The following is a 13,978-nucleotide window of genomic DNA, read 5'->3' as shown; positions in this document are numbered from 1 at the left end:
ACCATTGGGCATGTGACTCACTGTTCCAGCATCAGGAAAAATCCAATTCACTTTATTTCAGAGTATTCTTAATCCACAGCAGCTGTTTAATTTATTTTGAATAGAAGTATGTTATTGTGATTAATGTAATACTGTATTGAGTTTTACCACGTTTCAGGCTGTGAACGTTGCACCTGAGGTGGTGGAAGAAAATATAGAACACCTGTTAGAATGCTTACCCAGCCGAGCTCGTTGGAAGCCTGTAGAGCAGTTTGTCTCCTTGAAAGGCCTTCAGTTGGTGCTTCAGTTAGTCGCTATGGTGCTCAATGAATCTTTCAGTCCAAAGTAAGTGCATTAGAGATTAGGAAATGTGTATTACTTATAGCTTTTGTGGTTTGTGATATATGTCCATTGCACTTACTGATTTGCATGAGAGTCATTTCTTTATTACTTTTGATGTTTATTTTATAATACAGTAGTTGTAGGCATGATGTTGCCAGTAGTGTTCTTTTGTAACTTTTGAGTTAATGAGTGGAGAGTTCATGATTGCAGATAGTTTAAAGAAATGTCTACATGTATCTCAAAAGACATTCTGTAGGGTTGCTTGTTTAACTTTCAAAGTATGAGATTTTATGAATGTAGTTCATTCTTATGGGAATACAGTTGCAGCAATCATGAAAACAAAAGGGAATACGTGATTGGTTTTGCTCTTGCCTTTTACTCTTTGTCTTTTCCCTTTGATTTCACCCCAACTGGCTTGGGAAGTTCTACAATTTGCCTGGTTTCAATGTTTACATCAAATATAAAAGCAGATCCTTCAGGCTAACCTTATGAGAGTCTAGAGAAGGCTCAGTAGTCTGAAGGTAATACTAAAATTATAGTATATTTTCATTTATAGAGTTTTAAACAGGTTCTCATAATCTAAACCAAATGCATGAATTTATTCAGAGGAAATGTCACAGTCCAGTAGTGTGTATTACTTGATCCATTTGTATCACTTTGTGCCTTCACATTGCGATTCTGTTTTATTGTGCGTGAATTTTTTAAGGATTGGTTTCCATCATTGAATTTAAATTTTAAGTGCATATCAAATTTTTTCTTTGCTTTATTCATCTTGGGCACCTTCCAAAGTTACAGTTTTTTGTTTATTTCATCCTTGTAATTATAGAATGTGAAGTTTCATATAAGTAACTTACCAGGTATTTACATAGCTATAGTTTCTAACGTGCATGGCAGCTTTTAATTTAAAAATTGCGGTAGCTCTTTGACAGATTAGTGTAGGTGGTAGCCCCACCTACTATGGGAGTACTGGGAACGACTTAGCCAGTAGCATCGTTCTATGTCTGCCGTGCTCTCGAGTAACATCAGGGACTTGCTGCAGCTTTTCTTTCCTGATTTTCAGTTGCATGGCTGGATTTCAGTGAAGTATTATCGCTTATCTGAGTAGCCTTCAGATTTTAATAGCTTTCAGGATAATTTTTTTTTCTAGTTCTTCGGTTATTATTATGTCTTTTCAAGTTCACCTATTTTCGCTAGTGTAGAGAAAGTTGCTTACCAGATTAATCGTCATTTGATTCTCATACAATTTGTAGTTAATGTAGGGGGCAGAATATAGTAGGGAGAAAACTTTTGCTAAATGTAATGGTTAGCAAGAGTAGAAGGTACTTAAATCTCAACTAGACAAGTTAGAGAGGGATAGAAAGGAAAGCGGCCTCTAGAACTGAGAAACGAGCTTCCCTTAGCCTAGAATTTTACCCTAGCCTAGGTTAGAAGATAGCTCTGCTATTCCTTCTCCCCCTTCCCACCTTTTTTCCCTGCTACTAGCCCTCCTACTTATAATCCACCTACTCCCGCACCTGGCTCCCTCGCTTTCGAACCTGATGCCATTGCCAGCCTAGAGTCTTAAGTTTCACGAGAAATTATCCTTCTAGTGTATTCAGTGGTGAAGTTATGTCGTCACTGAAGGCGTTTATAGGAAAACATTTTCAGACGGCGCCAATCCCGCAAAGTGACGTGAAAGTGTTATGCGAGTGGAGCAGGTGGCTTCTTGTCCTGCCTGTTCTCCTTGACAAAGGTCTCTGTCCTGCTCCCCTATACCTGGGAGAAGACATGCTGGAAGTCCAAGGGAGGCTGATGGGATTTGCCCACTGGTTGCTGCCCCTCAGTCGAACCTGTTGCGCATTCCCAGGTATCAGCAGACAGCCACTGGAAAGGAAAGGCATCTTGACAGGAGAAAGTGTTATGCAAGTGGAGGAGGTGGCCTCTCGTTCCGCCAGTTCTCCTAGACAAAGGCCTCTGTCCTGCTCCCTTAAACCTGGGAGAAGACATCCCATAAGTCCAGGGGAGGCCAGTGGGGTTTGCTCGGGTTGCTGCCCCCGCGTTTGAATCAGTTGCACGAATATTCCAGGTTTCGACAGACAGCCGCTGGAAAGGCGTCTTATTTCTTATGAGAATGCTTTTTAATCGGTCTTAAAAAGTTCAGTCCCAGAATTACCATTTAAAATGTACGAAAGTTAGAGAAGGTATCGTACATTGTACCAGAGACAGTTTTATCGTACATATAAGCTAATTATCATACGTTTGCCGGTGCAGTGGCATCACTTCCGACTATTCTGACACAGACAGCAGGAGGTGCAGGAAACAATTCCTGGATTCTTCTTTGCAGGCTAAGACCCTTCAGTTGATGAGGGTCAGTGTCCAGATCCAATTCCAGTTAAGCGATATAAGAAGGCTAGTACTTCTCAGCGTTCTTGTAGTTTAGCTGTAGCTATGTTGCACACAGCGCCACCTCTTGAGCACCCGGCGCAGCGTTACCAGATCTCATTTGGCTTTCGATGCTAAACCTGTCACGGCGCACCCACATCTGAGTGCCAAGTGCCCACTCCCAGGCTTGTTTCTCCACTTTTGTCATTACGATTAGAGCAAGGTGAACCGTCATTGGCTCCTTTTAAGCGACAATTAGCTGGAATAATGTTCTTCCTTCTTCCACCAGAATTTTCTCAAGGAGGTGGGAGATTGGCTTTCAGGTAGAAAGGAGCAAGGGAAGTTTATTTTGCCTTTCCTTCCTCACGCTTAATTCAAAGGAGATATATATCTATCGTCACCAGGGAAGCTCCTTCTTTGGGAGTCGCTGCCTCCTCCCAAGGGGACTTCTCTGTTCTCATTTGTGTGTATTTTAAGTAAGAAACTTAATAAACACTGTAAATTGAAATGTGGAATAAAAGGAATAATAATAATAATTATTATTATTATCATTATTATTATTATTATTATTATATTATTACGCTCTGCAGTCTTGTTTGCGAGGATAAGTTTTCATCGACAGAGCTAAACCACCTTGTTAAGAATATCTTCAAGGTTTTTTTTCAGCTTCCATGCTGATTGGACAGTGGGAAAACAGGCTAAGATGTTCACTTTGGGAGTACTTTAGAAAAGAGCTCTGGTGCTTCTTTACCAGTAAGGGAGTCACTCAGACACAGAATCGGCTGTTATTTTCTCCCCTGGACCAACATCCCCTCTTCCCGTAGGACACAGTTAAGGAAATTGCATCTGACCTTCAGACAAAGTCGACGCAAGATCCTGTTGGCTCATTCCAAACGATTCGCCTGCCTCTGCTTCCAATACAGTTTTCATCATCTTCAGAATTCTCAGTTGACCTTGTCGCTAGAGATCCTTTGTTTGGTGATCAGTTTCAACTCTGGGACTTTTCGGGCTTTTTTGTCTGCCAAGAGAATTGCCAACTGCCTCCAGACTGTTCACTAGTTTTTTGGCCCTTCTCATCTTGCTCAGTCCATCATTGAACGAGCTTGCTGGGGACTCGTTCATCCATTGAGACTGGCGTCAAGTTAGGCAAACTTCTTAGGAAAGTTTTGCAATTCCTCCTTAAGGACAATTGGGACAGGGAAACACAGTAGGACTCCTCCGTGTTTCCATAACTCAGTAGTTCAATTTGGACCTGCAATGGTGACTATCCGAACGAGACTTTTGGAAGGGGAGTCCCTTCATCTGCTCAGCCCAGATCTAGACATCTCAGACTCCTCATATCTAGGTTGGGGAACCAGGAAGTTTCCAGGACATGATCCTCGGAAGAGCAGGACCTTCACATAAATGTTAGAGAGCTGAAAGTGATCCTCTTAGGACTTCGGTGTTTTTCATCCCTAGTTCACGACAAGACTATGGTAGTCCAACTACAGCTCCCGGTTCCAGCTCCTGAGCATCCAGCTACAGCCCTCGCTCCCAAGCATCCAGCTATAGCTCCCAGGCTCCCAGACCAGTCCCCGAGCGCCCAGCACCAGCTCTCAAGTTCCTGATACCAGCTTCCAATCACCCAGTGCCAATTCTTCATTACCTGTCCCAGTCTTCTGAGCACCAAGTTCCCACTTACAGATGTGGATCTCCTCCTTTACTCCATGACGAGCCATTCTTGGCACCCATTAAACAGCAGTTAGCTGAAATTGTCCCTCTTCAAGAAACTTCCTCCAAGATGGTGCTCTCTTCATCATCCAAGAAAGCTTGAAGGAAGTTGATGATTGATTTTCAGCTAAGAGGGAGCAAGGGAAGTGCCCTTCGCATTCCTCCTTCTCACTTAGTCTGTAAGAGATATTTGTCCTTCGTCACCAGGGAAGCTCCTTCTTCAGGAGTCACTGCTTCCTCCCAAGGGGAATTCTCCAGCCTCATCTAATCTTCCTGACTCTCTTGAGTTTTCGTTGGCACAGGTTATTTGTCCGTCAGCTGTACTGGACCAACTTGTTAAGGACCTCTTCTAGGTGTTTGAGATCTTCAGTCTCTTGGAGTGGATAGTTGGAGCTCTGGCCAAGGAAAATGAGAATTTCAAGGAGTTAAAGAATGACATTGCCTCGGTCTGGCAAGTACTACCTGGAGCAGACAAGGGTATCAGAGATGGATCTATTGAGCTTGCTGCTCTTTTCTCCTTGGGAGTACTGAAGAAGGGGGCGTTATGGTTCTCCTTTACATCTAAAGTGGTTACACAGACCCAGACATCAACCCATTTGTTCACTCCGTTGGACCTCCATCTTTTCCCACAGGGTACTGTGAGGAAAATTGCTTCGGACCTCCAAGAGGAGTCCACTTAGGATCTGCTGTCAACAGCAAGAGACCTTCTACTGTGAACAGATTAAAATTGAGTGATTCTAGTCACTCAATTTTTTTTAGGCTGAACTAAAGGTTCTGGCAGATAAACTTAAGTCGTTGGAAGCAGGTCCTTCTCACCGAGTGGACTTTGGATCCCCTGGTTTGTCAGGATCGGTGGAATCTATGGGGCAGGCCAACTTTGGACCTGTTTGCCACCTTAAGGAACCATCACCTTCCTCTCTTTTGTTCTCCGGCCACAGTCACTCTAGCATGGGTAACACAAAACTGTATCTACTCAGACAACCTCACTTCAATAGATTCCACCAAAAAAGGTGGTCCGCTCTTACCCTGACAGGTTTCAGAAAGTCAGAAAGCTTGGCAGAGCAAAAGGGTTCTCTAGACATGTCACAGAGGCCAATGCAAAATGCAGGCGTCAATCTTTTATCAGCATCTACCAGGCTAGTGTGCACTTTTCTGAAACTGGTGTCTCAGACACACAACTATTCTTCTGAGACATCTGTGACCCAATTGCAGATTTCCTCCTTTATCTGAGGAGATCTAGAATCTCTCGTCCTCCTCCATTAGGAGATATCAAGGTACGCTTAACTCAGTGTTTAAGCTCAAGGACCTAGATCTTTCGTCAACCTAATCTCAATGACCTCATCAAGTCCTTGGATACGTCCAAGCAAAGGAAGGAAGATCTGGTCTCCTGGAACCGGGACATAATGTTGAAGTGGCTTAGAAGCCCCTCTTTTGAACCCGTACGCTCCTCTTCTCTGAGAAACCTTTCTCAGAAGACTCTCTCCCTTGTGGCCTTGCCTACTGCTAACGTATTAGAGAGATACAAGCCATCGACAAGGGAAGGTTTTCACTAGAAGAGACACGGTTTGTTCCTTTCCCTGGGATTTTAGCCAAGAAGAAGGACCCATCCAAACACTGGACCCACTTTTACTCTATTAAGAACTTAATGGGCATCCTCGGCTGTGAGGAATAAGAAGGAATTATTTGTCCTGTTAGGGCTTTCAGGTAATTACCTGAGCAGAACCGAGAAGCTCCAAGGGTCACCCATTAACCTTTGGTGTTCTGTTAAGAGCCTGTCTCTCCCTCTGACTAGAAAGCATTGTCCTTCTTCCGGAGGGACTTCATTTATGAGGCACACTCGTAGAATCAGGAGGACATTCTGCCTATTTTTAAGTGAAACCTCTTGATTACAGGACAGTTTACCTCATCAACTTTCAGGCACAGTATGTTCCTTACTTCCATTCCGCAATCGACCTACTGGAAGTTCAAATTATCTCGCTAATTAAAAACAGTGTTTGTAATTTCAGTACCTTGGGACCATTATCAGTGACTGGCATGGTGCTGGGTGAGGAAGCATAGGAATTTATCCTACTTCTCTTCGCCTTGAAGTGAGGTGTCGAGTTTTGGTGAGCCCTGGTGGTACTTTGTACCTGGAATACCCACCATTCTTAGTGGATGGGTAGTGGTTTTTTGTCAGAGTAGGTGACAGCATTGTCTGGTTATTTGTTATGTTGCCCAGGGCAAGGGCACTTATGTATGTCTTGTCAGCAATCAGGCCTGTCCTCCGCTGCAAGACTCCCGCTTATGTAGAGGCGACCCACGGCTTAACCTGCCACTGCACCAACAGTTTTCACCTGCAGTAGCTCTCTTACCATGTAAGAAAATGACAAGCATTGTTTCAATGCTAGCCATCCTTTCTATTTCAGTTATTATCACACCTTAATGTTTTGGAGTAGAATATGTCCATTCATCCCATTCCCTATCAATGTTACTTAAGTTACTTATATGAAAATTATATTTTTATGTTATTTAAAATTAAGTTTCATATATACTTACCAGGTCATTACAGAATCAGAGCCCTTCCTCCTCCCTTCTAATGGACATAAGGGCACAAACGGTGTGATGCTACCAGTTAAGTCGTTCCCAGTACTCCCATAGTGGGCAGGCCTTATCACCTACACTAATCTGTCAAAATGCTAATGTGATTTTTAAATTAAAGGCTGCTGCGTGATTTAGAAACTATAGCTATGTAATTCCCTGGTAAGTTTATATGAAAATTAATTTTATTATGAAAATGTCATTTTTTTTGTAAACTAGTGTTAATTTTTGTTTCGAGTATTCAACAGAAAAGTGAAATTTAAAAATATGTTACCATATTATGTAGAGTAGAGCTTTGTTTTAGGCAATTAATTCAGCAAATGGGCATTCACTAAATCAGATTTTTCACTAAACTGGGAATCAAGTAGACCTTTTTTTTTTTTGTGATTTGCATCATTAAGAGGCTGAGGTAAAGACCATTGTACTTGTTAGTTTCCTCCATTAATTGGGTTTCTGCTGAGGTTTGGACCCTTTACCCTTCTTTACTAACACTTAAATATCTTTGGAACAATAACTGCTCTATTACTGTGGCTAAATTGGCAATGGAAGATTGCTTTGGAAAATGGACAAATTTGAGATGCCCATGCAACTTTTGACATTAAAAGTACCAAGAGTACGTTTAGTAATGTAAGGCCAAACATCTGATGTAATCTGTGAGTAAGGAAATGAATGTTAAGGTTAAAGAGATTTCTATTACCATTGATTATTTCCCATTTTAAATAATTGAGTTAATTAGTTTCATTATGCCAGGTCGGTACTATACAATATAAACTGTTGTGTCACACTTGGCTTTAAGGTGTTCTTTTTAGTTCATGTATGAGAGGTCTCAACTACACTTGTACAAAGTTCTTGTTAGTTTCCTAAATCTTTGCTTTCAGTAGGACGGAAACTGCTGTTTTTGCCTTGGATATCCTTTATGTCATCAGTGTGATGCCATCCGTACAGGCAGCCCTTTGTGACAAGCTGACTATTCCTGCTGGGGATGATCTATTGCAGACACTTGATCCACAGGTAAAATTTTGGTTTCAGTTTGTACTTTTGATACTGATGTTTTAGGTTGGTTAATCTCTTAAGAAAGTATTTTTATTTTAATCTAAGGGGTATTGAGGGAACATCCTTATGAAGAATGATTGAAAAAGGACACCGAATTAAATTTTGCCAGATTGTAAGTGAAAACTGAATTGTTCCTACACAAATACAAACCTTCATTCTTTACATAGGGATTTAGCTTGCAAACTTGACATGGAATGGCCATTCAAACTTATTGACAAGTTAACTAACTACCAACAGGCAGGGAGAAACCCTGCCCACCTACTGGTCCACACTCCACTTTGCTTCTGGCCACTGTCGAGTTCAGATGCCTCTAATGATTGCCCAATTTTGTTGTTTGAACTTTTTAAGAATAAACTTGAGTATTTCTTTCCCTTCTTTGGTTTTTATTGTGTCTTTGTGTTATAATAATACAAACCCATCCATCAAGCATGCTGGTAAGGTTTTCCCTGCAAGATTGAATACTTGTTTTTGTTGGAAATGTAGCAGCTTCTGGTAGTGTTTCAACAGTTGCGTCTTTTCCAACTTTTAATGCTAAGCAATCTCTCAGTTATTCAAATTAGTAGCACCTGTTGGATAAGGGTGAAATTTAGGTAAGGGCAAGTAAAAAATTGTACAGGTGTTCAAAGGCAACTCTGTAACCCTTACTCCCCTACCTTGTCAATACTGCAAAATGCTTATAAACAACAACCATAACACTAAACTGAAAACTTGATGCAAAAGGAAGTTAGCTAGGTTATTTAACCATATTATTAACAAAATATACTGTATAAATACACTTGAAAAAAGCACATCCCCTTTTTTTTTCCTTTTGTATGCAACACTCGGTATTGTAGATTACACTTCCAGATATATCTCTGTCTTTTTCACTTTGCCCAAATCCATTATACAGCACTGTCTTTAAAATACATCATATACAAATAAAGCAAACCCCCTTTTTTTTGCATTTTGCCCAAACACAGTTTTTATAATACATTGTATGTATACAAAAAAGCAAACCCTTTTTATTTTTTACTTTTTCCCAAACACTTTAAAATACACCATACAGTATACAAAAAACAAAACTACAGTACAAATATAAAATACTTTTTCCCGTTACTTACCTGTGTGCGTTGCATTAGGTGCTTACGATGGCCAGACTTTAAAAACTTGTGCTGAGGTTTACTAGTCCTCCTCCCATTCCTCCAGTCCTGATATCACACAAGGTTGACAGTACAATAGTACAATGCTGTACTCATCGGTGATATGTGGCAGCATAGAATGTACAGTAAGCGGAATTTCCTATCAGGGAATCCTGCATGAACTGATAAGCCAAGGCAGTTGTATTATCACTGCTTGGAAGTATAGAAAGTACAGCAAGTGGGATTTTCCAGCCAAGGAAACCTGCATGAACTGATTGAGCCAAGGCAGTCATATCACCACTGCCTTGAAGTGTATAAGTCCAGGATAAATCACTACCCCCTAGAAGGTATCAGGGTTCCTCCAGTACATGATTACTGCATGGGAAAGGCATGGTTCTCATCTGAAGTATCTCTCTCATGTAAAGCAAAGTACTTCCCTAGATCTTCCGGATTCAGAAGGGAAATTTCAAGGGCTGTATCCACTTCATGTCTGGTATCAGTGACCTCTCTCCCAAGGAAAGACTCTTCGTCTCCATCGGAGGAGTTGAAGCAGGATTTCCTAGAATTCACTCCTTTTGGAGTATTGACTCAATGTGGATTTTGCTTGGAGAGAGATGGAAAAACACACTGCCATAGTTCTGCTAGAACGATGTATTGTAGTCTCTTTCTCCCATACTCCTATTGAAACCTCTAACTCATAGAGACATTAAAAATGAGCTGTTTCATCATTTAAACTTGCTGCCAGAAGCATGTTGCATATTTCACACACATCCAGCAACCAACCAATTTCTCCTTTATTCCTTCAGGGGCTGGCTCATGGCAGGTAGTTATGAGCCATTTCCACAGGCGAAAAGCAGACTGAGCAATTCGCTGTGGCGCAGATAATGTGTAGGTAGTGCGTAATAGTAGCCCAGCAATGATAAAAGGAACAAATGTTTAATAAAAACTACCTGTATAGGCAGCAAACACTTCAAATTAACACAGGCCTACATGACCACAAGTACGTGTCCTTATTATGATCAGTGGGTCATATCTATAAAATAGCAGTAATGTGCTGTTAAATTCTAGCATTGATTTTATTTATTGATAGTGGAATCAGTATTCTAGTGTGTTTGAAATGCCATAATTTGTGTGCAGTAAAGTAGAATTTGTAACGATCAAAACTTTCAGTTGGTGACTTTCCATTATTCTTATGTGTGATTTGATATCTTCAAGTGTTTGGCTGTCCAAAGTGACTGTTGTTTAAGGCTTAACATAATAAGTAGGTCATTAAAGTAACGTACCGTGCCCAAATGTAATATGTATATATATGTGTGTGTTTGTGTGTATACAGTATATATATATATATAATGTGTGTATAATATATATATATATATATATATATATATATATATATATATATATATATATATATATATATATATATATATATATATATATATATATATATATATATATATATATATATATATATATATATATTATAGTGAATGTTTGTATATTTGTTTGTCTGGTTATCGGCGCTAATAACCGGGAAGCGGTGTAAAAAATCCGGTTATCGTCATCTCTAGACAAGTGCTGTACAACCAGGTCACTGATAACCAGGGACTGCCTGTACTTAATCTACAAAAAAAGCTTTGTAGTTATGGGCATAGCTTTGGAGAGTGAGAAATAATGCATCGGTGAGACGAAACAAATCCATCACCATCTGCACATGCATATTAGCAGACTAAATGCTTCTGTGATAAAACTACCCCCTTATTAAAAAATTACTTGCTACAGCAATAGCACATTTTTTCAGCGTTCATCTTAAGCTAAATATATCTTAATTATACCTTGCCAATAAAATACAAATTCTTAAGTACCTTGAGGTATACCATCATCTTATCTAAATACTTAATCCACTAAAAATCACCATTTATCACAATTTCTGTATTAGACCATTCAGATTTCAGTGACTAAAGGTACAATTGTGACAATATAATTTAATATTTATACAGCTAGCAGACACTGTTTCTTAAGTAGCTGCTGTCTAAGACTGATGTCAACATGTACGATATTTCCTTTTTTTTTATTTGTTCAAGTGCAAATTTCTTTATTAATTCATTTGGTTATTCTTCGTTTTTACCTTCGGAATTCGCTATAACAACTGCTGTGACGTTACGGTGACGTATTCCTTATAAAATTGGTTTAAATGAAGTCTGAAATTAATTGTCGCGTAGTTAGGCCAATACCACCACCGTACTACCTATACCAAGTGTTTCTCTCTCTCTCTCTCTCTCTCTCTCTCTCTCTCTCTCTCTCTCTCTCTCTCTCTCTCTCTCTCTCTCTCTCTCTCTCTGGGTATACGTGTATATATCATACTTTACACAACAGAATAATTCAAAGGGGGTGTAGGAAAATTTTTCTGATTTCTTCAAAGTTCTTCTTGACAGTGCTGGGTTGGTCAATTTATATATATATATATATATATATATATATATATATATATATATATATATATATATATATATATATATATATATATATATATATATATATTATATATATATATATATATATATATATATATATATATATATATATATATATATATATATATATATATATATATATATAATATATCGGAGTATTCATTGTTACCTAAATTAATTAATTGAATAATTGAATATTGATTTTTAAGGTAATGAAATGTTTGTATGGGCATGTAGTCAACAAATATGCCCTGATGCATTGCTTTGAAAATTCTCTTCCTCTATAAGGTTTATGAATAAAAGCATTAATCCTTTTAGATGAGCATGATATCCAGTATTAAAATTATTTTTTTGAATTAGCATAATTTGTAACAGAACGATGTTATCATACTTTTTAAGTAAGAACACAGCAGTTGGTTAGAAGCATGAAGGAAAGGGAAGATTGTGCCCTTAGGCTAACTCAGACTGTAAATTATCAATGATTATGGGTAGATTTGGATACGGTTAGAAGTATTGTTCTTTGGTTATAATGCTCCTTATTTTTCAGACTTAATATTGTGTATAAGGCATACAAGAAGTCTTACTTATAAGGTACAGCAGTATATAAGGGCAATTCTTTTTTCATGGCACTTTTCACAAGTTGTCGTCTTTTTAGCGCTTTTCACAGGGAATGATGTTTTTAGCAATTTTCAAAATTAAATATCTTTTTATAACAAATGCATTTTCTTTGCCATGGATGCTGTAATACTGCAACAGGATTCATCTGTACAGTATATGAATATTTCAAATTCTGAAAAGAAAATCTGAAATCAGAAAGAACTGTTGCAGCATTCCAGGTGAAGGATCTCAACCTGTTCTTCCTGTTTGGAACCAGAAATTAGATTTTTGGAGAGGTAGAGATGTGACTTCTGGAAAGGAAAGATCTTATTAGGAGTGGATTGTTCATTTTTGGCAGAGCTTTGTTCTTGTACAGTAATGAAATACTCTTTCTGTGTGATATTCTTTTCCCATTAGAATGACATCAAGTACTCTGGTTTAGCTGAAATTAGGTCATTTTAGTGAGGTGGAATTTACTTTCCCCCTTTTTCCGTAATGCTGTACCGCCTTATTTTTGTTTGATTTGGTCATGTTTTATCAGGAATGTTGTACTTTGTAGGTGTCTGAGAATTTTTATAGAAACAGTGTTATTTGACAAGATTATGTTCCTTGTGGAGTACAGACTTTTTGGTATTTCATTTTGATATGTCTAATGATTCATGGGTCAGTTTATTCATTCCACTCACTTATTTTTTAAATATTTTAAACAGGAAGTACCAGGGTATGCCATACTAGTAGCTTGTATTCATGAGAATGCTCAGTCTGTGACAACTTCCCCCGAGGTGCAAAAAGCAGCCCTGAATGTTCTTATCAACTGCCTTTGCGCTCCTATTAACAGGGTAAGTGAGTTTGTGTGGTTTTGTTTTTAATTTTTAATAGCACTAGTTCTTCTTTGACAGTATCCCTGTGCAGTGTGTGAGTGTGTGTGTGTAATATATGCATTGCCAGTTATAAGTGGATTCATATAAAACCAAGGAACTGGGTCAACATTATTTTATCCCAGCTGTAGATTGCTTGTACTGTATTCATAAACTGCAAGGAGTGCAAACCTCTTATATCTACTAATGCTGTGCTTCCCAGTATAGTGCAGTGTGAGCCAAGAGTGTAATTGCTCATCATATGGGGAACATTATCAGTCACTGTATGACAGACTGTGCCATTGCTTCCTCATCTTTCTTATAATGGAGAAAAATTTGTTAGTTATTGTTTTTGTTGCAATTTATTTATGTTTAACATGTATGAAGAAAGTCAGTATTTTGGACTTTTGTGCTTATGTTGGCATTATTTTGCATTGTGATTTTTAAACAAGCCTCAGTTTATTATGTCAACAGTAATGAGCTCAGGATGCCACCATCGCTAGCACACTCCTAACTCAAGTTGTCCACTGGGCTTTGTTTTACAATAATAAAAGTAGCCCTGTGTTTCATAGCTCGGGTAATTCAAGAAATGGTAAATCCGTATTGCACTTACAGTTTTGTCTATTCCTGCCAAGTAAGATGCATTTAAAAAAAATAAAAAATTCTTAAAACACTCTGGATCTAATACCCCGATGGTGAGGTTTGGGTAGGCCCAGTGATTATGGTATGTGCTAGATTAGCACCTAAACACTACTGTTTTACACAATAGTCCCCAGGTGACTCAAGAATGAAATTTTCATGTGTAAAAATTACTAGATGATAATTACAAATTAAAATGATGCTAAAATATAAAAACTGATAGTCATGATTGAGAAGCACTTTGTTTCAAGGGCCTTAAATTTCTGTATAT

At 38.6% G+C, this 13,978-nt stretch overlaps 1 protein-coding gene across 4 annotated transcripts in view; it reads left to right on the top strand.

The window, feature by feature from the left end:
* Window positions 1–13,978, top strand: part of mahj (LisH and WD40 domain-containing protein mahjong) — a 205,111-nt gene that overhangs the window by 76,936 nt on the left and 114,197 nt on the right. For 2 of the 4 annotated variants that reach the window (XM_067082944.1, XM_067082941.1), the window contains 3 exons: window positions 158–324; window positions 7,851–7,980; window positions 12,922–13,050. In XM_067082944.1, coding sequence (XP_066939045.1) covers window positions 158–324; window positions 7,851–7,980; window positions 12,922–13,050 — 426 coding nt within the window. Of the gene's footprint in view, window positions 1–157; window positions 325–7,847; window positions 7,981–12,921; window positions 13,051–13,978 lie in introns of all 4 variants that reach the window. The other 2 variants (XM_067082943.1, XM_067082940.1) reach the window with 1 other exon arrangement.

Source organism: Macrobrachium rosenbergii, chromosome 40, assembly GCF_040412425.1.
Source record: "Macrobrachium rosenbergii isolate ZJJX-2024 chromosome 40, ASM4041242v1, whole genome shotgun sequence".
Taxonomy (NCBI): domain Eukaryota; kingdom Metazoa; phylum Arthropoda; class Malacostraca; order Decapoda; family Palaemonidae; genus Macrobrachium; species Macrobrachium rosenbergii.
Note: the sequence above shows the minus strand (reverse complement) of the source record. Positions and strands in the feature narration are given on the sequence as shown.